At 32.4% G+C, this 25,152-nt stretch overlaps 2 protein-coding genes and 1 pseudogene across 2 annotated transcripts; 1 reads left to right on the forward strand and 2 right to left on the reverse strand.

Moving 5' to 3' along the window:
• Positions 1 to 1,542: 1,542 nt before the first annotated feature.
• On the forward strand, positions 1,543 to 9,360 carry LOC108331929 (IAA-amino acid hydrolase ILR1-like 6). The gene is made up of 5 exons (XM_017566957.2): positions 1,543 to 2,201; positions 3,107 to 3,232; positions 8,126 to 8,440; positions 8,538 to 8,666; positions 8,805 to 9,360. Exons 1-5 carry the CDS (start codon positions 1,752 to 1,754, stop codon positions 9,168 to 9,170), a joined length of 1,386 nt encoding a protein of 461 aa, XP_017422446.1. The 5' UTR covers positions 1,543 to 1,751; the 3' UTR covers positions 9,171 to 9,360.
• Positions 9,361 to 12,252: 2,892 nt separating this feature from the next.
• On the reverse strand, positions 12,253 to 13,032 carry LOC108330444 (ethylene-responsive transcription factor 5-like; annotated as a pseudogene).
• Positions 13,033 to 13,704: 672 nt separating this feature from the next.
• LOC108331727 (delta-aminolevulinic acid dehydratase, chloroplastic) lies at positions 13,705 to 22,431 on the reverse strand. Its single transcript, XM_017566627.2, has 12 exons — positions 21,987 to 22,431; positions 21,777 to 21,888; positions 21,349 to 21,422; positions 20,467 to 20,535; positions 20,301 to 20,384; positions 20,137 to 20,206; positions 17,538 to 17,593; positions 17,049 to 17,170; positions 15,963 to 16,034; positions 15,783 to 15,864; positions 15,616 to 15,693; positions 13,705 to 14,079 (listed from the first exon to the last, which is right to left on the reverse strand). Exons 1-12 carry the CDS (start codon positions 22,245 to 22,247, stop codon positions 13,912 to 13,914), a joined length of 1,248 nt encoding a protein of 415 aa, XP_017422116.1. The 5' UTR covers positions 22,248 to 22,431; the 3' UTR covers positions 13,705 to 13,911.
• Between the last annotated feature and the right edge of the window lie 2,721 nt (positions 22,432 to 25,152).

The raw sequence follows: 25,152 nt of genomic DNA on the forward strand, positions 1-25,152 counted from the left end.
TTATCTCACCTTTTTCATTTTTATATGCATATAGATTTTTCGTTGACGCCAAAGAAATAAATATTAGTAGCCCTTAATATGATGTTTCACAATAGCTTTTTAATTCTATACGTGAGGGAATTTTTGTGGTGCATCTTTGTTTGATTTTTAATTAAAAATATATAGCAATCAAACATAAATTGCATGGAGTTCAATTTGAATAAAAATAAGATAATATAATAATTTTGTATAATTTCATTAGCTGTTCTGTTATATTAAAAGGTTTGTTGTTTTCAATATTATGTTAAAACATATTTACTTTCACACACATTTTCTTTCTTTTTTTTATTAAATAAACTAGAATAAAATGGAAATGGAAATATATAAAGGAGCTCTATATTTTTATAGCAAAGAAAAATAGAAAATGCAAAAAATATTATGTCATATTTATATTAGTCTCAATATTTATAAAAGATTTATTCAATATGATTCTTTAGATTTTTATTTACCTTCAATTTAACGTGGTGTTTTTCATTAAATTGAGATTAACACCGTGATTATGTATTACTGTGTTAACCTTTTTTTTCTGGGTTCTGTATGGATTTGTTTTTGTCTTTTTCACATTCTACCACCTTTGACCACCATATCTCTTTTTGATCTAAATTACATTGAATCTCTTAAATAAAACTAAAAATTAAATTGAAGACAAAAAAAAATCACATTAAACAAATTTTATAATAAAACCAAAATATTAATTAAACACACACACACACACACACACACACACACACACACACACACACACACACACATATATATATATATATATATATATATATATATATATATATATATTATCACATAAGATAATTCTTAGAATCTACCTCTCTTAAATTTCAATATATAATATTATCTGAAATTCAAAATACAAATATTAAAATTACTCTTTCTGTATTACTTCTTTCGAATAATATGTTATTTTACATCAAGATAATCTCCTTCCTCATCTCATTCCTTTTATGATAGGATTATTGTGTTAGTCTCTCTTCACATATTTATAAATATTTATAAGAAGTTAGTCAAATTTGAGTTTTTCATTTGATTACACATATTTTCTTTAGAAAATGAATTAACTTATAATATATTGTTAAATTTGAATTACTTCAAAATTGTTAAACTGCAAATTAAATCAAATCAATTGGTTATAAGAAAACCACGTTAGTAAAAAAAATCAATTTTAATCCATTGTCCATATTTATATCGAATTTATTCTGTTTTCATAATTTCCAGTAAATTTTTTTTAAGATTTATTGAGGAGGATTTAAAGTCATTAAATAAACCTTAAAATATTTCATTGATACGGGAGACACATAAAAGATACTTTTAAAAAAAATGATATGTATTAGTGCATTCATTATTCTCTCCGACATGCTCATTTGTTAATTATGAATAAGTTAGTTAATTAAAAAAATTGACTGGATGCTTGGTGTGACAATGTATTCGAATCAGTGTATTATTGTATTAGCATTAAGTAGAAGTAAATACATCCGTGTCTGTCTTCCCACGTGCTCGAATTATTCAACCGTTGTCAGAGGACCAAAATCACAAAAGTTAAACAAAATTCTGTCACCTCCATTTTTTTATACTTTTCTTTATCACCACCTGTTCAAATTCTTATCTCTCATCTCTCTCATCCCATTCTCTCCTTCTATTTTACGCCCCCTCCTCTGTTATTCGCTCTCTCCACTCTGTTTCCACTAAAAAAACAGAGTATGAAATTCCGTTACTCCATCCTGCTCCTATCAATCCTCCTCGCAGTCTCGGCTGCGGCCGAGCCTACTCCCTCCGCCGCCTACAACCGCGTGCTGTTTCCCGACCGGAGATGTCAGAGGGCGATGTCGGAGAACAGCACAAGGCTCGGCGCGCCACCGGTGGCAGCGGAGTGCGAGGTGTGGAGCGAGGCTTGTTCGGACGCGGTGCTGAAAGTAGCGCGGCAGTCGGAGACAGCGGAGTGGCTGAGAGGTATTCGGCGGAAGATCCACGCAAATCCTGAGTTGGCGTTTGAGGAAATCGAGACGAGTCGCTTGGTGAGAGAGGAGTTGGATCTGATGGAAGTTAGCTATCGGTATCCCCTCGCTAAGACCGGTATTCGAGCTTGGATCGGCACTGGTGGTCCTCCTTTTGTTGCCATCAGAGCTGACATGGACGCACTTCCCATTCAGGTCTCCTTCTCCCTCTCTTCCTTTCAATTTTCCTTCTGTCTTCTTCAAAACCTAAAACCAAAACCAAAATTCACAAAAAACCACTAATATAATATAATATAATAAATATAATATAACATGGTATAATATAATAATATTACCCTCTTAGTGGACTTTCTAATCCTTTCCAACTTGCCTTCAAAGATTCATGTTTATCTCTAACTTCATTCATTCATGATATTACTTTTAATTTTTAAAATAATTAAAATAATTAAAAAAAATGTTTTTAATTAGATTTTTAAAACATTTTTAATAATAAGAAGAAAATTTATATTTAAATATTTTATTATGATAACAAATTATTATGATTATTCTTTTATTGCGTCTTATTACGTGTCGACACGAAACATACGTTGAAATCTTTGATTTGTCTTTATATGATAGATATTAATGATAAACCTTTAGATAGTTGTTATAAGTGTTTTGTACAAAAAGTAGTTATACTTTATGATTGTGAAATTTTTGTGTCTGACTTAAAAAACAAAGATTATTGAAGAATATATTAGATTCTGTACTTAGATAAAAAGAGTATTTGTTTTTTTAGTGTTATATTTGAAAAGAAGAAAAGAAGAAAATTTATTATATATAGATTTTATTACATTATTAATCTTCCTTAATATAATTTATTGTAATATTTTGCTTTGAAGTTTCATAGTAGCATTTGAACCAAAAATATAGATGGATGTGTTTTCTTTTTCACTACTTCTACCCCACTTTACTACCGTTGACTATAGATTTATTTCTTATGCATCCGGCAGTGAAAAAAAGCGCTTAACTTTACATTTACATAACAAAAAGTATGATTTGCCAAATTATGTTGTGATAAAACAAAATTCCATCTCATCACTAGTCGGGATTCGTTGTAGGAAGCTGTGGAGTGGGAGCACAGGTCTAAAGTTGCCGGCAAAATGCATGCTTGTGGGCACGACGCACACGTTGCCATGCTTCTTGGCGCTGCCAAGATCTTGAAAACTCGAGAGCATCTATTAAAGGTTTGTTCTTTCCTTATCTCTTACTACTAATCAACATACTATTCCACCATTTCTTACAATTATTTTCGACACTTCCTCGATTATCTCAATCACACATAATTAACAACTTCACTTCATACTTACATTTAAGGATATTCATTTACAACTACATAATTTTATTTTATTTTCAAATTTAGAGCAAGAAATCTTATATATGATTTAGCTTAATTACAAGGTGATATAATCTATGAAATTTGACAGTATTTACTTTAACACATTATATATATGTTTTCCGTTTTCTACAATAATAAATGAGTATATAGGATTCACATCTTTTATCTTGATACCATGGATTATAATGGCATAACTTTATTTGGGACGACACTTGGGCCTAGAAGTGTGGTCCATTACACTTCCTTTGCCTCTAACAATTCCATGGCACTTTTCTGTGGAAGACACAATCTTCTTACTGTGTGGGTTTAGATATATTGCCGCTATCAGTAATGGCTCCCACAAGGACAGACAGTGGAAAAACTTCTTCCTAAAGATTCAAACGGTGGAACTTCTATATTTAAGAAAGAAAAAAAAGTCAATCTTTTTGTTTTCTATTTGGTGCCTTAAGAAAACCCTGGACATTTCACAAAATTTAACATAGATATAAACCTGTATAATTACAAAATATTTAAAATTACCGTTCATGAAAATAATATTTACAGGATTTATATGTTATATATGAAATAATAAATCTCTTAGTAAACACAACTTAAAATTTTAACACCTTTTTACAGTCATCTCTACTAAATATCAAGTTTTACAATATTTGTATAAATTTTAAATGATGTGTATTGAATAAGTAGTAATAATTAAATAAATATATTATCTATAAATCTAGGTTACCCAACTTAATCTAATTCATTATTATTAAATTACTTCGATTCTATCTCGAGGTTCCAGATTAACTTAGCCAAGTGGATATATTTTGATTGGCTGCCATTATTTCTTTCAGAATTTGAGCTTTTTGCAGTCTGTCCTATTTTTGAAGTACAGAGTTGATTATGATTACTATTTTCTTACACCATTTTAATTATATTATGCTTTGTCGGGGTGAATATTTTTTTTTATAGATTTTCATATTGTCAGATAAAATAAAAACTATTTTAATTTTAATTTTAAAATTATTTACTATAATAATTGAAAATTTTATTCTGATAACTTTATTATTAGATGATAATATAATTTAATATTATTATTGAACCGTAACAATTACATTATAAACAACTCTCCATATGTATGTTTTTACTTTTCCAATTATGAGGCGCGTTGAAATTTGTAAGACCTCATCACGTGAAAGATTTTAGAATGTGGTGTTTAGAAGGTTCTCTAACGAACTTTTTTATTTATTTATGATTTCTAAGAATCAGGGCAAGTGGGTTGTCTGCCCAGGTTTGACAAGTAAATGCGGGTGTCTTCTAAATATTATTTTTTACATTTTTTACAACACGTATTTATCTAAATTCGTCTTTGTTTTTACATGTATTTCCCACGTACAACGAAAAGTAGGCATATTTCCTTATAAGTTATATATGACGCTACACGCATACAAAACTGGCTTACTGTGTAACTTTATTTCAATAACCTTTTTTCTGTTATTAGTTTTTGCATTAGGAATTTCTGAATTTTCTCATTTAGCGAGTTAAATGGGTTAGATTATGATTTTACGTTTTCGTCTATAATTAGGAAGTTCAGATTCCTTTTAACGTGCTTGCTACTCTACTTCCTAACTCGTTCATAAATAATGAGGAATACTAGTTAAATTATATAATTAAGCTTATTTGCCTTAGTCATTCCATCCTTTTATTTATTTTTTCTTACAGATTTTGACTTTTAATTTAAAATATGTTAAGCAGTGTTTTCTTTTTAATTTTAATTCAATTCTTCAAAACTATTTTGTAAAATAAATTTTACATCTATTTATATATTTAACCACTAATATATTTTGTCAGGATTTTAATTTTTTATTATGATATCCAACTCAATTTTAAAATTTTTTATTCATACCAGATTTTTAACAAAATATATTTATTAGTATATATAACAATTTTTTTTTTAAAAAATCGAAATGGCGGATGAGTTTGGTTATCCTTTTCAGGCCAATTTTCTCCTTAGTGTGACCACAGTTATTTTTTAGTATAAGCGAGATTTTTAGGGAACAAAGTTGGGTCTATATTTACTCTTTGATATCCATCTATATTCTATTTCATTGAAATATTGTTGTTTAACCAATTTCATTGAAGTGAAAAGATATATTTAAAATTTTAATTTTATTTCTAATATGATAACCTTTTATGAAAATTAGTAATAAATTATAAAAAACTACAATTCAATATAAAAATAATTATTAAAGCCACACAGAATTCTTTTTTATTAAAGATAGTGTATATTATTTCATTTATTTAAAAGTAAAATATACATTTTTCTGAAAAAGATTTGACTCAATACAAGTTAAATACAAATAACTCAATAAATTAAATACACATATGAAATTTTAAAATAATAAATTTGAATTAAGATGATTAGTCACATCAGAACCACATTAGACTGGACCCAACCATTGCAAACCTATTGTAAGCTCGATCACATTCGAATACCAAATTTTAATTATCGATGAAAACATAGGAACTAGAGTGGGTTTGGTTAGATAAATTAGTCATTCTAACTTTACAGCTAGTAATATTTTTATTTTTAAAAACAAATCCAATTAATAAAATATATTTTAATTGCTGAGGCATTATATTTTTGTTTTTATTGAATTTTGTACGAGAAACAGTACACTTAGAATGACTATGTTTTATAGTTTTGGTGCTATCTTTTATCTTTTGCTGTTTGTTCCAGTTTTTAAAATAATAAAAGGTGAAAATAAATTAACATATAAGTATCATAAAAATAATTTAAAATAACATCCTCGTAAATTAAACTATTTTATAAATATGCTTTTGATCGAAAAGAAACATAAGTTTAGTATTTAAAAATCGCCAGGCAAAGAAATTACCCAATCACTGCTGCATTGCTATTAAAGGACCTGTTCTGAAGCAATGTCAGAAGTCGTCCTTAACAATAAAGTTTGCTTTGCCATTTATGTACCTCATCATATTCTTCAATATCTCTACCATACACTTTTTCTGGATTGTTTGGAAGAGTTACGCAAAGTGATACAGGAAAAAATAGAAAATTAGAAAATGAAACCATTTAATTTAAATTAAAAAAAAGGAGGATAAATAGAAAGTTTACTATTTTGAATAAAAATATGAAACCTTGATCTAGATTTTCTGTTAAAGTTTTCATACGTAACTATACTGAATCTTCAAAACGATATATTTTAAAATATTAAAATTAATGTTCATTAATATATTATAAAAATAAGACAAAAAAATATAAGGAAGGTCAACTTCAAAATTAATATTCTATATTGATTTAAACATCTAAGAAAAAGAAGAGAAAATGAGTTTCGATATTGTGGATAACGTACAATAGGACTCTGAGTGTTGTAAGGGATCTTTGCATTTGATGGATGAAAATAGTGGATGTGGATGTAGACCTCTCTTTTTGTCCTCTCATTTCTCACAATGAACTTAAAAATCAAGCCGTGAAATCACTTCAGATCCAAATTTCCTTTCCTATGCAAAAAGGACCTTATATAGGAAACAAAGACAGTGTAAGGACATTTGACCAGAAAAATTACCCTGTACCCTTTCAGTAAAAAAACATGGTCATTGATGAGACCTCTAAACTTAGGATAATTGACCATTAACTTTAGGATAGCAGGGGGGCTATCCTATAACTAGGAACGCAGAGCCTAGGTGTAGGAAGCAGTAGGGGCCATCCTATTGCCACCAATTCAGTCCCTACATCTATCACCTATTTTCTACATTTTCTTTCAACATAAATTTTTAGCTACTCCCTCCTATGTATAACGAATAATACAAACATATGTAAGGTAGAAGTATTAAATATCGGTATTGTAATGGGAGTTTGACTAAGTGAATATAAATTTTACTTTTTAAATTAATTTTTAAAATTAAATTAGGTTTAAAATTTATTTGATGTTTGAGGAAGTTACTGTTTAGAATTGAAAATTTGAGTTGATTTCATATATTTTTTTTGGATATTTGGTGTAGGTGATTTAAGTTGATTTTGTGACAATGTGTTTTTTATTCAAGATTGAGATTTTTTAATTGATGAAAGAAAGCAAGAAAAGTAGTGGGTGTTGGGGGCAATGGCATGGGGTTGGTGTGGGGAAGAGTAGGAAGTGAAGTGTGAGATGATTGGAAAGTTGAATTTAGAAGGCGAGATGTGATGTGGTTCCCAATCTTTATTTTCGTGTCACCTAAAAGCAATACCATACTTATTAAATCCAACCACATTGTCCTATGAATCTTGTTGTGAGTATTATTTCACTCACCATCGTTCACAAATTGGTACTAACAAAATCTAACCAAAACACAACCGTCGTAATTTTCCATATTCTGTTTAATATATTTTCCTCTTTTAAGTTTTTATTTTCATTTCTTACGTTTTCTTAGTTTTCTCATTGAGGAACATGATATATGGTAGATAATGAGTTTTTGAATAAAAACCAGACTTTACCATACTCACGTAAATTTTGATGGATTTTTGTTTTTTTTTTTTTATCATTAAAAAATTTATATAAGTGACATGGAATCTAACTTCCTTAAAAAATCATATTGAATTCAAAATCTTAAAATAATAAATTTATTTAATTTTATTATTTATATTTAGTGTAAGACTTAGATTCAAGTATATTATTTTTCGACAATTTCATCCTCATCATCATATATTTTATTTTGAGCAAAGAAAGATGATGACCAACTGAAGTGTTTTTTCTGTGGATGACAGGGAACTGTAGTTTTGATATTCCAGCCAGCTGAAGAAGCTGGAAATGGAGCAAAACGAATGATGCAAGATGGTGCTTTGGAGGACGTGGAAGCAATATTTGCAGCTCATGTATCCCATGAACATCCAACTGGAATAATCGGGTCAAGGCCTGGGCCCCTCCTTGCCGGTTGTGGGTTTTTCAGAGCCGTCATTAGGGGCAAAAAGGGTTTTGCTGCCGATCCCCACCGTTCCGTTGATCCTGTTTTGGCTGCTTCGGCTTCTGTTATCAGCTTACAGGGTATTGTCTCCCGCGAATCAAATCCACTCGATTCTCAGGTTTTGCATCCTTCAAATATCACACTTGTTTTCCTTTTTCCCAATCTCCATTTATGTGTCTTTTCGCATACCTTCCTAACCAACTACATCTTATTAGGTTGTTTCTGTAACTTCGTTTAATGGAGGCAACAATCTTGACATGATACCAGACACAGTGGTTCTCGGTGGGACTTTCAGAGCGTTCTCTAACACCAGCTTTTACCAGTTACTTGAAAGAATAGAACAGGTTAGAAACTTTAACGGTGTCATTTTACCATATTTCAGTTAAATGTTAGATGGATGGACTGAAATCACAGAATTAAAAAAAAAAAAAAAATCTGTAGAAGGAGGAAACTGAAGAGAAGAATGTTGTTTTGGAAAACAGGTGATTGTTGAACAGGCAAGCGTGTACAGATGCTGGGCAGAAGTGGATTTCTTTGAAAAGGAGTACACAATTTATCCTCCAACAGTAAATGATGAGAGAATGTATGAGCATGTGAAGAAGGTATCGGTTGATTTGCTGGGTCAGAAGAATTTCAGGGTAGTTCCACCTATGATGGGTGCTGAAGATTTCTCCTTCTACTCCGAGGTGGTTCCCTCAGCTTTCTTCTACATAGGGATAAGGAATGAAACATTGGGGTCTACTCATACGGGACACTCTCCCTATTTCATGATTGATGAAGACGTTCTACCAATAGGTGCTGCTACTCATGCCACTATTGCAGAGAGGTATCTCATTCAACATGGCTAATCACATCTACTCTTCTTTTCTCACATCACAACTCATTCTCTCAACTTCGTACAAAATTGGCACCCTACTTCACCCCTCCTCTTCCTCCTCATGTTCTTACACGAGTAAATTCTCATTTTAGTTCTTCATATTGTAAGTGTTTGTCACTTTAGTTTAAGTTTATATATCTTTACTCTAGTTTCTACCTTTATATACTATTTCCACTTTAGTTATTTTTTTACATTTGAACACTTTCCCTAGTCTTTAATGTCAACACAAATTACTGAGCAAGCTATATTAAACGCCATTTTACCAAGTTAAAAGACTAGTCAAGGGTTAAAAGACCAAACACTTGCAATTGAAACTTGATATGTTCGGTAATAAAATAAATGCAATCTAGAATATAATGTATCTGAGTATTTAGTATTAAAAAATAAGAAATTCAGCAGGATGCAACAATTTCTCTACCCATAGCAACGCTCCTAAGAGAAATAAAAAAATTCTCTCTTAACTCACCTCTTCTTCATATGTCGTTTAAACAATCTCCTTGATTCTTTTTAAACAAACAATACCCCTTTCTTTCTCTTCTAACCACCCAAAAACCTCTTAGTGTGTCATCTTACCCTTCTTAATTTTTTGCCTCTCATATACTCTGCCCCACCTCTTCTTACCCTTCTCTTCTTAGATCCAGGGCTCATTGAGCCCAATAGCATTTCAATGTGTATCAATATTCTCTTCTTGAAATAGAGCCTTGTCCTCAAGGCTAAATTTTAGAAACTAACTTTGAATTGTCACTTCATCCTCCTAAGTAGTTTCCTCAGCATTTTGTCCCTTTCAGTGCACCAACTCTTGTTTCTTAATTTCTTCCCTCTTTGTGTTGCTCATAATAGTCAAGATCCCCTCAGGGATTAGTAATTAAGCTCTGTTATCATCTAACCTAGTAGGAAGATCTTCCTCAACCTGATATTTGTTTACACTCTCTTTAGTAATGACACATGAAAGATAGGATGAATATTTGAATTTGGTGTCAATTTAAGACGATATGCTACTTTCCTAATTTTTTTTTTACAATCTCAAAAGGGTCATAATATCTAACACTCAATTTTGGATTGACCTTGTTCATGATTGACTGCCGCTTATTTAGTTTCAATTTTAAAAACACGAAATCACCCACAACAAATAGTCTTTCCTGTCAATGCTTATTGGCTTGGGTCCTCGTCTTGTCCTGAGCATGAGGCAAATGGGCTTTTAGCTGTCTTATCACCTCATTCCTCTCCAAAAAATCTTTGTAGATAGCCTCAACTCTCACTTCTCCTTGTACCACTTGCACAATAAGTACCACTTGCACAATCTTGGGGGCGATCTCCCATACAGAGTTTCAAAAGGAGTCATTCTTGTAGATCCATTATAAGTTGTGTTAAACCAAAACTCTACCCAAGGCATCCAAATAACCCACAACTTAGGTTGGTCGGTGATGAAACACCTTAGATACGTCTCCAAACACTTGTTTGTTACCTTAGTGTGTCCATCTGATTATGGATGGTAAGTTCTACTCATTTGTAATTTATTGTCCTGCATTTTAGATAACTCTTTTCAAAATAAACTCATAAATATTACTCACCACATACTCTAGAACCCCATTAAACCTCACTACCTCCTTAACAAAGAATCTCAACCAGGGCCTTTGTAGTATAAGGATGTTTATGGGCCACAAAGTTTTACTTTTGAGGGTTACTCCCACTACCCCACATTACTTCCTACACCACCACAATTTTTAAAAATTCAAAAATTATCTTTTATATTTTAAAATATCCTTCATCCCACTTCTTTTTCTTCAACGAATATGCTAAATCCGTTCAAATTTTTTTTAGTTTTTAATTTATTAAATTTATTGTATTTTATATAATTAGTTAAACGAATATGCCACATCCATTAAGGTTTTTTTTTAAGCTTTTAATTTATTAATTTATTATATGTTAAATTAATATATAAATATTATTTAATTTTTTTAAAATTTATTACGTAATTATATATAAATTAATTTTATTTTATTTAATAAAATAATTATTAATGATTTAATTTATGTATTATTATTTATTTAATTATTTAATATTTTTTTATATAATTAGTTAAACGGATGTGGCCACATTCGTTACGTTTTTTTTTTCTTTTTTTAGTTTTTAATTTATTGTATTTTAAATTAGGTTTAATGGTTTATTTTGTCCCCAGGTTTTGTGAGTTGTGTCAATTAGATCCCTCCTTTTAAAAAAATATCAATTGTATCTCTACTTAGTAAAATTTGCCTCAATCAAGTCCCTTCCGTTAAATACTCACAAACAGAGTTAACTTTTTATTCTCTCTCATATGTTTCTCTGCAACACAGCAGGTCGTTCTGTCATCTGTCAGTGTTATCTTTTCGTCCTTTTATGCAGTTATACTTCCAATTCCAATACAAAAAGTCAAACGCACAATCTCCATTTTTCCACCTCCATTACTCTGATTTAGATAACTCATTCGTTGATTATCCAACCCCAAAACACTCTTCTATTCTCTCCCACTCATTCTCCACCTCCATTGTCAGCAATCAATTCATCCATCATATCTTTTATTCTCAACATCGTTGCCATCAATTAACACAATACACACAAATCAGAGAGAAAAAAAATGGGAAGAAGAAATTGATTGGGGTTACAAGGTCACTGTGTCCATAAGCATACACATATCTTTATTTCTTTCCTAGATGATTAGGGTTTATGCTGCACAAGTCCATGCCTTTCCCATGTTCATTTAGGCCCAATGTTGCATCTAGTTCTCCATATAGACTTCCATCCAGTGGTATTCTGAATCGTCCAACCCTGTTAATTAATCAATGTTAAGTAAACCATAAGTCACTCTTATGCATTATGATCTTTCCACAATCTAAGGCTAAGATATCCAAATATCATTTGGTATTGGGCTCCATCCTCACCCCAAGGTACCCTGCTTTCACCAAATCTGGAAACAACGTCACAAACTCCTTATCCCTCACAACGGGGTGCGCAGTGAATCAGACCCCCAACTAGTCACTGTACACGAACTTCCCGATCGTTTCCAGCATATTAGGGTCAATCACAATCGCCCCCTTATGCGTCTCCGTCAAACACACCACCCTCCCGTCACCAAGCTTAACCACGTCAGTGTTCGTGATGTCCGTCAGCACCGGATAACAGGCTCGCCAACTCCTTCACATACGACTGGAAATTAGCCACCTTTGGCACTTCCGAAAACTCCCGAAAACAGTTCACCTCCTGTTTTTTTTTCTCCTTCTTCACAACCAGCTTGACTTCTTCTACCTCCTCCTCCTCGCGGCGCTGCTTCTTTTCGCCTTCGGCTTCGGCGACCTCCTCCACTGCGCTTGCTTCAAGCGGGAAGTTGAGGATAGCCTTTGAGCCGCAAAGCCTAAAGGCAACACGATTGTAGGCCTTGGCGATGTCGAAGGTTCCAAGCCACACTCTTGACCCGCGCTTGTTCGGGTCGCGAATCTCGGCGGCGAACTTTCCCCAAGGCTGTTGGCGGACTCCTCTGTAGTGCTTATTCTCCGACTGGTTCTCCAACAATACCACAGGCGGGTTGGGAACCTGTTTCCCAAATTGGATCCACTCGATCTTCTTGGGAGAGAGATTTGCAGAGAAGGTTTCCTATTTAATTGAGGTTTCTTGTGAAGCAATGTGAGGGGTTTAGGGGTGTCGAGGTCGATTATTTGGGGTTTGGAGTCGAATTCGAAAAGGGGTCATTGAATTTCAGGGGGGAGGAGCTCAGTGAGGTAGTAATCGAAGGAAAGAAGAAGATTGAGAAGGTTTCATTTAGATTCATAAAAAAGTTTGTGTCAAGTGTGTCAGAAAGGTTTGCTGTGTTGTAGTGAAACAGTGGAGAGAGAATAAAAAGTTAACGACGTGTATGAGTATTTAACAGAAGGAACTTGATTGAGACAAATTTTACCAAGTAAAGATGTAATTGACATTTTTTTAAAAGAATGGATCTAATTGACACAACTCACCAAAACTGGAGACAAAATAAGCTATTAAGCCTTTAAATGAATATGTAAATATTATTTAATTTAATAAAATAATTATTATTAATTTAATTTATGTATTATTATTTAATTAATTATTTGAATATTTTTTATATAATTAGTTAATTAATGGATGTGGTCACATCCATATTTAATTTTTTTTTATAATATATTACATAAATAAAAAATATTAAAATAAAATCTAAAATTAAAATAATAAACTAAAATATAAAAAAAAATTAAAATATGTAACGAATGATGTTGACATCCGTTGAAAGTGAAACGAGAAAGCATTTGTTGGGTGGCAAAGGAAACAACACTTTTTTTTTCTCCTTGGGCCTGGCCTATTTCCTTCCAAACTGCCCCCATTATGCTTTGGGCCCGTTTTACCAGTCACACTAAAGATGGGTCGGTTTGCCAATTGGGTTTTACCATCCCCACGTTTTTACTACAATATTCAGTAGGCGAGTACACAGGTGCATTCATGCGTTACGTTACCCGAAGTTAGAATAAAAAATGAAACCACACCATAATATTTTATTACGAATGTGTCTCTCTATACACATACCCCAATGTCATTCTTAAACAATTGACAACTGACAAAATTCCAGCTTAACATGCTGGTATTAGGAAATCTCTTCAGCCTTCCACATAATTAGAGAATCTCATCTGTCTCTCTGTGAACAATGCCTTACGTGATTGGAGAATCTCTCACCTCTTCTCTCCACACAAACATCTGGCAGCTTGCAGAGCAGAATATGTGAGGAGGATATCAGCACCGGCCCTTCGGAGGCACATCAGTGACTCCATCATAACTTTTTCTTCGTCTATCATTTTGAGAGCACCAGCAGCCTTTATCATTGCGTATTCCCCAGAAACCTGTTTCATGAATTAAGAAAATCAAAAAGGGTGGTGAAGATAAACCAAGCAAACTTGTTTTAAAACTATTCAGAACTAAATCTTTTCTTTCACATAAAAGTATGCAAAGGTTTTCTTTTATTCCCAGCTTTAAAGACCTGATAATTTAGGATATCCCTATCAAGAATAACCGAACCCATTAAATCTTTGATGAACAATTTTCATATTTTCATATGCTGTTGGACTAGCTTCCATTCTTCACAAGATTCTTTTTTATTTTGTCTTCTTTTCATACTGTTAGTTGGATATCAAATGCAGTACTGAAAATTGTTAGTAGGATTTTAAATCACTAAAAGTTGTTAGAAGTATTTAAAAGATTATAGAGATCTTTTATAATTATTAGTTTAGAGTTTGAATTCTCTATATACAGAAGTGAATGTACTCCATTGAATAAAAATCTTTTCTTTGTTATTAATTCTTTCTAGTTGGTATAAGAATGTTGTGAATCGAGAGTTTACATAACTTCGTGGAGTCTAGTAAACTAGCCGAATTATAAACTCATTAGAATTTACTTTATATAAAAATATATTAAAATATTTATAAATAATATATTATTTTATTGTTATATGATTTTATAAATAACTTTTTAAATTTTTTTAATGAAATATTATTGTTCTATTAGATTATTATATTATATTTTTAAGTATTTTTCATATTTTTCTAATATGATTATTATTTTATAATAAATTTAATTAGTTACAACATTTTATATAACATATACTACACTTTATATGAAACAACAAAATGATAGTGGACTGAGGCCCAAAAGCCCATAACAAAAGAAAGAAACCCTAGATGCAATATTGATAGTTGTTGGTAAGATATTAAATTACTAAAAGTTGTTAGAAGATTCTAGAAATCTCTTGTAATTATTATTTTAGGGTTTGAGTTCTCTGTATATAGAAGTGGATGTATTGTTTCAAATCAATTAAATAAAAATCTTCTTCCTTTGTTATTAATTAATTCTAGTCATACAATTTCCACTGTCCAAACAACGTTCAAGATCTCATAGGGGGTCACTGGAGAGCAAATAAAAGTTGGACAATCGTTACAGAACACGTAAACTGAGTAGTTTATAATTACTAAAAGTGTCCAAAATAAACTAGCATATCAAACAAATTTCTTCAACAACTTAATTTTCTAGCATTTCATTTGCTGATGGTTAAAAATTTAATTAATAGTGCAAGGATTTTTCAAATTGCCAGAATTAAAGGCCACGGATATTTATAGAAATAAATTTCCATCCAATCATTTCTTCTAAAGTATCGTATTAGAATTTGATGCAATGTAATAACATATTGGTCAAAGGGCAATAACTGTTAAATCACACATAAACTTGTGCCTCAGCCTGATATTAAATTAGAGTTGTGATATTTGTCTACTATATATATAGTCTTCTTTCGCTTGCAGCAAGCACCGGATAAAATTTATTGAATATTTGATCAACTTTTAATCAGAAATATTAAGATTAGTGCTAGAATGGACAAAGAAAAGAACCTGGTATGCTGCAATTGGCAAAGGAGAATTATCCCTGAGCAGCCTTATGATATCCAAGTAAGGAAGACCAGGCTTTACCTGCAAATCCATTTGTTCATGTTTGTAAAAATAGTGCAGGTAAAAGTGAGCATAAATTGCACCTAAGCGCACAAGAAAAGTGAACCAACCAAGAGAATGTCAGCTCCTTCAGATTCATCCTCCCGCATCTCAGTCAGAGCTTCTCTGTAGTTAGCTGGGTTCATCTGATAACTTTTGTTCAGCCAGGCCATATTTATGAACAAACCAAGAATTAGTAATGGATTAACGATTTCATAGAATGGTAAGTTCAATTTCAAGATGATACATACGTTTTCTTGTCTCCGAACCGGGGATTGGAATCTAGTGCCTCTCTAAATGGACCGTAGAAAGAACTTGCATACCTGTTGGCAATAGATAAATGACATTGTTTTGGACCAAATTATGTACCAGACACACAAAAAGGACATGGATGAAACCAATAACAATCTTCGTCAATCCATCTTTTTAAGTAAATTTTATATGCATACATAACTGTTTGTCAATGAATAAACTCAGTAACAATTAGCAAAAATAGTGAGATAGCTTATGGCAGCAAGAACATGCAAATCTAAATTATTTGGATGGTCATAACAATGGCAGTAAGGATGATAAAATTGCTTATAAGTTGGAAGAAAAAGAAACCAACTTGTTCACAATAGAATTGTTTCACATAAAAAATTAAATCAATACCCCTCACATTTTGAATCTTTTATAACATACGGTAGACAATAGATATTGTTGAAAGTTTAACATAGACTAGAGATAAAGTCAATTTAGAATATATATGGATCCAAACCTCACCTTACAAACTGATTGTTGGTTTTGTAAGATTGAATTAGACTTAAAATCCACTTTTTAACATGGTATCAAAGTCACTATTAGAGTCTATCCTGACGAAATTTGTTGTTTATTAGACATATTGTTTCACTCGCTGTCGGACCACTCATTATTGTCGTCCTACGCTCGAGACGTATATACCTCATCATGAGATGAGTGTGTTGGAAGTTCCACATCGACTAAAGATAAAGTTAATTTATAATATATAAGTGGGTGCAATCCTCACATTTCAAACCGGTTTTGTGAGATTGATTTATGCTTAAAATTCACTTTTTAACCGATATCATTTGATACTCACTCTAGATTATCTCCATAAACTCATTCTTCTAAGTTGTAACGCATCAATGAAATATAATACTACATCTTTAGTTACTTTTGAGTTTTAATTTTCAAATTCTCTTTTTTATTTTCGTTGGAGTTATTTCTAATTTTGGATGCATGTATACATCTCCGTACTGACTAAGCCTTCAGTAGTTTCCAGTGAAAGCTTGTATAAACAGAAAATGAGATAAGAAAAAGAAATGGCAAGTAAAAAGTACTTTGCCGTATAGGACATTATAGAAACATGCTGAAAGCCTTCAGCATCAAGAGCTGCACGCAATGCTCCTACCCGACCATCCATCATATCACTAGGACTGACAACATCTGCTCCAGCTTGGGCCTTTTAGTAAATTAAAAAGAATATAGACAAACATAATGTTAGTGATGCAATAGAGAAATGTAGCAAGGAAGCCTTCGAGATTGGGAGCATAAAAGCATATGATGATTTTTCAGTATAATCAACCTTTAATATCCTTAAAGCATCGGTTATTTCCTCTTTTATTTTATTCTATCTCGGAGTTGAGACACCACCATGTTGAATCCATTATTTACATGAATCAAATAACATCGATAAATGAAACAAATGAAACTTATTTGGGAGTGAATGAACATTTCAAGGCCTTTCTGGAGGCAACCAATGTGTTCAAAAAATCTGAAAAACATAATTGAGCTTACAGTCGAAAAAGTACATAGAAGACAGTCATTACCTGGGCTACAGCTTGTTTACATAATTGATGAACTGTTTCGTCATTCATAATAACTCCTACAGGATATCAAGGATATATAATTTAATTAATGAAGAAGGACCACTTCTCTCAAACTCAACCAGATTAGGTCACTACTCTTTTCCCAACTAAAGTTGATAAATAGAGCCACAAACTACATATTAAGATCAATGTCAATTATTCCTAAGGAAATAATATTTTTCTTCAAAAATAATACTATTGGAATAAAAGAAAAACAGACAGGACACATTCAAAAAGTACTAAACTAAAAGTAGAGGGTACATGGCAAAGGGGAGAATAATACCGATTCAATTCCAGTCTTTTATGGGTAGTATGGGAAAAAAAAATCAAGAGTTTTGATTCCACAGAATCATAAATGACCATTCGTTGCAGAATGAAATGAATTAATGCTCATTTTCTTACCTTGTATTTTGTATAATTTTCCATGTTGAATTATCCTAGCTTTATATTATTATTGATCTATATCTTCATTGCACATAGTTACCATTCCAAACAACTGCATTCTTAATTCTATTCACATTTCAATTCCAAATAATTGCATTTTGTGATGCAAAAATACATTAAGGTCAACTTATAAGTAGGTAGACATCCTACCATAAAACTTAGGTACCCTTATGATGGTGATTCAAATACCAAAGTAGAACCTATTCTCTTCTTGTGTTCCTTATTATCTGCTAATCCAGAAGGAAACAAAAACAAAACATAGTCAGATAACTCATTAGTTAGTTATTTACAGTCAGCAAAGCGTATCACTCAGCCATCCAGAAATAGAGATAAGAAAAAAGATCATCTTGTACTTAATAAGAGAACTGGGGCCGTTGGGTATGAGGAGGTGCAGACCCTCGAAGTTCTGCAGTGCTATAATTAGGGGAGAGTTACCTTATTCCTTGTAATAAGAAACGAGGTTTCTATCAAAACTAATAAAAGGTCCAGGGAGCACTACACGTTTTGGACAAGAATGAAAGCAAGAGATTACTTGGGAGAGAAGTTTAGAAACTTTGAAGCAGTTTAGAATCTTGCAGTGAGCTACAAGAAGCGAGAATGAAAAAGATTGAACACCTTCTTGAAGACACAGTTCTCCAATAGGTATGGTGGGGACTTCGGAGAAATGCATCACCAGGAGTCGGAAAATGGAAGAGTTAAAAGTGGGCCTTAGGCAGACAAGCAAGATGACCAAGAGACAAGTGTTGGAGACAATAGATATTCTTTTGTTTGCTAGAGTTGACGCCTACAACTAGGTTAAAGGATAAGAAGTATTTTCAGTAGAAGGAGATTCAATTAGGGAGAGGATACAGGCAGTTAAGAAGGAAATGGAGGGATGTGCTTTGTCAAGGTTTAAATGGGTGAAATCTTGTACTATGAACCAAATTTGGTCAATGTTTAGGTATGTTGTAGTTAGGCATTTGGAGCACTCCATGATCCAATATCCTTACAAAATCTTGTTAGGTTTGAAGCAAGAGGAATGAATGCAAGAATATTGGGAACAATTCGATACTTCTTCCATATCATTTCTCACCATAAAACAAGATCGTCTCTGAATAGGAGAGTAAAAGTGAGACAACACAGTTAAGATGGGTTAACTCACCCCATGTTGAGCTAAAAAATAGTTAGTTCAACCCAAGTCACCTTTTGGTGAGACATAAATTTTGTAACCTAGTTCGACCCACAACGGATTGGTGAGTTAGATAGGTTGACTCACTTAACAAATGTTTTGTTTTCTTAATTTATTTCATATATTTGTTGTAAGTATAGTCAAAGTGGATTCACTCGACTCATCTATTTATAGAAATACAATAGTGTTAACATATTCCACCAAACATTATTATAAAGACCGTAATTGAAAATTAAACTGTCAACCTATATAATTGGACAAACAAATAAATTAAGCATCCAAACTATTCAAATATTATAAAACAACATTCTAATCTTTAAAAATATCAAATTGTCAACCTAAGTAATTGGAAGTAATAAATAATTACAATAAAAAAATGATAAAAAAGTAATAAAGGTCGTTGTTGGGGAGTTACGGAGTTAACCCACCTCCAACTCAACTCGAACTCGTTTAACTGGCAGGTTAAGTGAGCTAAGTTAAGTTTGACTCATATCTAAAAGAACAATTTTTTTTAAACTAACCGAGCTCAATCACGTGGTGAGTCGGATTGACTCACAAGTTGAAACCCATTTTGACACCTCCATCTTTAAACAATATTCTTATTTAGCATCCATGCCCCAACTTCACAAAACTCTCATGAGTTAAGTCAAGACATCACATTCAGGATGAAATTATTTTTTATCGACAAATATTAGTTACTAATGTTAGTTTTGGTTAGTGAGAAGACCTTGAACCCATGACCTATATTTTCCTCTCTTCCAACTTTTACCACCAAACCAAACTTATATCTCCACATGACACATATGTTCGAAGTTTTGAGGTCCATATGGTGTGGGAAATAACAATATTGATTCAAATATAGCAAGAACCAACTAAAAACCCTATAATTTCTTCATTTTTCTCAATAGGTTTCTAAATAAAGTATAAAAGGAAAATTTGATAGCTTACCATCTTCTCTAACTATGCCATCATGCCCATCTGATGAATAAGGATCTAATGCAACATCCGTATAGATAACCTGAAGAAAGATTGAACGAGAAAGGTCATTGGCTTACCTTCCTATATGAACCACAGTATAATATCTTCAAATTATTGAAATAGTGTTCACTTACAAGGTCTGGGTACTTATCCTTGAGCAAACGAATTGTCCGAGGCACTAAACCATTTTCATTGTATGCTTCATCTCCTGTGGGAGACTAAAGGGAGAAAGTTGTTATATTAGATTAAGCTATAGTTATCTGACTAAAGACCTATAGTTTACAGGAGAGAGAATAGAACCTTCAAAGCATCTGGAATTTTGGGGAAGAGCACAATACTATTAACACCAACATCCCGTGCTTTTGCAACCTGAAGAACAAAATGCCCACGGAAAATTACTAAACTTATAGTAAGTTACACAAGATACAGTAAAAATAACATCACCCACACAGTTTAAAAATATAAACAAGAAAAACGTTTCATTTGTGTCTCTACTCCTAAGTTATAATCGATAACATTTATAACAATATATAATGGAGATACCCATTTTGTATATACATTTTGACATTCCTATTTTGCCCTTTTCAATATTTTGAACCTCAAAACTATTATTTTGTTACGTATATGCCATTACTCTACAATACAATTACATTTTCTTTCTTCCTCTTTCATGCAAATCTGCAGTCTATATTGCTTCTCCAACAATGTTTTAATTAAAATAAAATAATATAATAAAAAATGTGGACACGCATGTGCAGCAATGGTTGTGTTTTCGCTAGTACCCAAGCAAAACCTACCACCTATCCTAGAAAGGCATGACTATATTTAGAAATGAATTTTAAACTTAACTCAATCTTTCAAAAATGACTTCTAAAGGCTGGTTTTGTGGTTTCTTTGAACTGGTTAACGGACTGGTTCACTGGTTTTCTGATCCAACTAGTCAGTCCGGTTTTAAAACAAAGTAGAGAGACATCTCTAAACCTCAGATTCACTATTATTTGTGAATGGTTTGATTTTGTTAACTTGTACTTCACTCTACAACATTTCCAAAATTCCACTCGCTTAATGACTTTGGCACTAAAATTGAAGAACGTAAAAATGAAATAAAAACTTGAGGCAAATAAGGGATTCATTTAAGTCATGCATAACAGTAAGAGACACATAAACAGTAGCAGATAAAACCTCTTGTACAAGTCCATGCCTCCATCCAAGCCTGTAGCATCCAGGCATAGCTCCGATTGGAGTATCTTCTTCGCCTGCAAGTTCAAACTCAAACGTTCTCATGGTCCAACATCAAATAATCAAGAAAATACTAGTCTATATTACAACCCAATACCTACAAACGAAAAATAGTATTTGTAGCAAAAAAATGACAGTGAAAAACGAAAAATAAAAAAGCTTTTGCAAAATCATCGGTCCTTGACTAATTAAAACTCTTACTTTAGTCTCTGATCTTATAAAACTTGGCTCCTTGGTAGTTCATTTATATTATGTTTAGTACAAATGACAGTGAACAATGAAATGAAACTAGAACACCGTTTACTCAAAATGCTTATAACTTATATAAGTTCTCTAAGTTACAAAAAATCACCGTGGGCAAAGAGACTAACCTTCGTGGATGAAGAGCGGATACACAAAATTCGCCGGCGAAATACTAGTTTCCTGAAAAGCCGACCGAAGCGCAGGCGACTTCCGGTTCCGACGAGGACGCCGATGAAGTGGCTAATACAAAATCCAACATCCAATCAAAACCAATCAAACCATTGCAAAGCAATGTGTAGTTAGTTGTAGTAATGCAACAAAACAATTAATACACTCACAAGCGAAGGGACAACCGGAGTCCCAACCGGAGCCGCCGGTTTAGGCGGCACGGGAGGCGCCGACGGAACCTTTCCAGCGACAACGGCGGCCTCGAACTCGGAATCGCTCGCTCTCACGACGAAAAGGCGCGGAGGGAACGACTTCGTGGCATGTTGAGGAACGCATAAGTTGAAGGTCCTCTGCGGCGCTCGGAGACCGACATAGCTCGGGCAATTGACCGCGGATGGCGCATTAGTGATTGAAGCAGCCATTGATTGCATTATAGAACGCCTAGAATTATCGATTGAAGGTTTTGGCGCCTTTAACTTTAGATTGCTTGAAAGATATTAGAGTTTCTCTGGCGAAGCTTGAAGAATGGGATTGGGAGTGAAGAAGGAAAAGGAAATTTGGATCTACAGGATGGGGAGAGAATACAGATAACCAATGAGAAGAGAGTCGCAGAAAGAGGATAAGTGAGGACGTACGTACAGGATTCAATACTTCTCTTAGATGAAATTACATCCCAGTACAATGTTTTTTCTAATCTTTTACAATATAACTTTTATATAAAACGTGTTATTTATCAATATCAAAATAATTTTTTTTTAAATATATCAAAATGTCAGAAGCTATTTCTATATTGAAGATCAATGAAAGGTATTTTATCGAAACTATAACTAATATTTTTAAATTTGAAAACATAAAATAATATAAAATTAAAGTAAAAACGTTACTCGTATTTTACAGAATTAAAATCATATTTAAGCTATCTTTTTCCAATCCACAATATCTACACGTATTAAAGGTAAACGTATGCTGTAAAGAAAAAAGAAAAGAAAAAGAAAACACTTTTTTTCTCGCTACTTTTCTATTCAATCATTTCACGAGAGAAAAACAAAACTTTTTCTTTGTTTATTACTACTTTTGCATATTTTGAATCTAAACACATTGAAAATCTATTTCTTTATTATCCAACTAAACAATTTCAAATATGACGTACTGATTCTTCTTTAATTTATGTTTTAACTAATCGCTTATAACCTATGATAATGTTGCAAATCTCTCCATTTCTTTTATAATTAAAGTTTTTAAGAAATAAACAAAGTAATATTGAGCTATTCTATATTTTCTAAAAAATATGATATTGGAGGAGATTTTGTGTGATTACATTTGCATCGTATTCTCTCATGCAATGACACATATTTTGAGCTTGAATGGACTCATAACATTACCTTGAAAAGAAATTAATTTCAATTAAACTATATTTACATTATTTCTTGTGATTAATGATAATTTGCAATGTTGATTTAAAGAAAAAAATACACTCAATAAAACTCTTTAAGAAAGTGCACACAACAAGAGAATGAGTTAAAGCTCAACAGAACTTTATTTAGATACAAATAATTCATGTGATAAACACAAGACGATCACTGAAAGTTCAACAAAACTATCTAGCAAAAGAAATATTTGATGCAACAACCATCATTCTTAAATAAATCGAAGAAAGTGAAATGTCAAACTTGGCAACTTTAAAAACTATTGGCAGTCAAATTCTTTTATCTCAAGAGATTATCAAAACTTAATTAAACTTTATTTCTAACCACATAAAAAAACACTTTGGTTTTGTGTGTTTCAAACTCACAATATATATAAGATTATATATTAGCTATGTTAATACATTAACATAGGTTTTAAACGTTTAATTAGTATCTATTGAATTGAACTAATCAGCAATTAAATTTGCAACCAACTTTCTTCCATGGCTGCGTAAATCATTGACAATAGCGGATGAAAACTGCACTGATTTGAATGAACCGATACAAGTTATTTCCTATTACTAATTAATAATTGCAACTTCTTCCAATTGTTGATTCAACTGCATCTTCATTTTTATTCACTTGTGCTATTTTTGCTGCTTCATCACAAGTCACAGATAAATGCCTCGAACAACAATAATTATTGGTTCAATTAATCTGACTTGGATCTCACCACAGGTGCTTTTGTGGAATTGCTTTTCAGGTATGAAGTTAAGGTCAACTCTTTGAGTTTCATCTGAAACTTAATTGTTATTCAATGAGTAAGTTCAAATTTATCGAATGATACCTGTGGAAGGTGTTAAAATTAGTTCAACATTTGCCAGATAACAATCAGTACAAGTGTTAATACACATAATATACTTTTTTACCTTAAACATTTATTTATAGGTTTCTTGATGGGATTTTTCTCAATGTTGACTTAATTAAGACTTAATTGTGAGTAATCATATTTTAATATTAAGTTAATCAGTTTTAAGGTTAATCTACTCAAGTACCATTCATTCTAATCGGTCTAATTTGAGGTTGGATGGTCTGTTTGGTGATCATCCATGCTTAGTGGCCTGATCTCTAGGTTGGTGCTTAGCCATCTAAGTTGGTGTATAGTCGGTTGGTCTGTTTGGTGACTGACCAAGCTTGATGGTGTGGGCAGTCGAGTTGTCTAGTGATCGATGGAACGTGCTGGGTTGCTCTTCCGAGTTGGTACTTAACCGTTCAAGTTATTTCATGGCCAGCCAAGCTATTGATGGTTAGCCAAGCATGCTAGGTTGCTCTTCTGAGTTAGTACTTGATCGTCCGGGTTGGTGCATGATTAGTCAAGTTGTTGGTGATCGGTTAGGCGCACTAGATTGATCTTTCGACCTGGGAGTTGACCATCCAAACTTAGCCGACCGATCTATTTAGTGACTGATCAAACTTGTTAGTTTGCTCTTCAAAGTGAGAGTTTAACTATCAAATTATAATTAATCGTTGAGATTGTGATTGACCTAACAATCACATAATACATTAATGAAGCTTCGATGATTCATAACTTAAGGTGGTCACATTTGAATGTATATCAAGATGATAAATTAATATGTTTGGATAATTTCAATTAAGGTTAAAGAAAATAAAAAATACGGAAAAAATAAAAAGGTTTAAACCCTCCCTTGGTCCTCATTTTTGTATGAAAATCTCAATTCGGTCCTCATTTTTTTATCTGTCTCAATTGGGTCATATTTTTTGTAAAAATGAACACATTTTACCCTAACTGTTAACTGGTCTCAGACGGCGTTAAATTAAGGCCACGTGGTACAGAGAGAATGTGCTGATGTGTGTTTGTGCAGAGAGTGTTTTGATTGTGCATTTGCGCAAAAAGTGTTTTGATTGTAAT

The sequence above is a fragment of the Vigna angularis genome, chromosome 4 (genome assembly GCF_016808095.1).
Source record: "Vigna angularis cultivar LongXiaoDou No.4 chromosome 4, ASM1680809v1, whole genome shotgun sequence".
In the NCBI taxonomy this organism is placed as follows: Eukaryota; Viridiplantae; Streptophyta; class Magnoliopsida; order Fabales; family Fabaceae; genus Vigna; species Vigna angularis.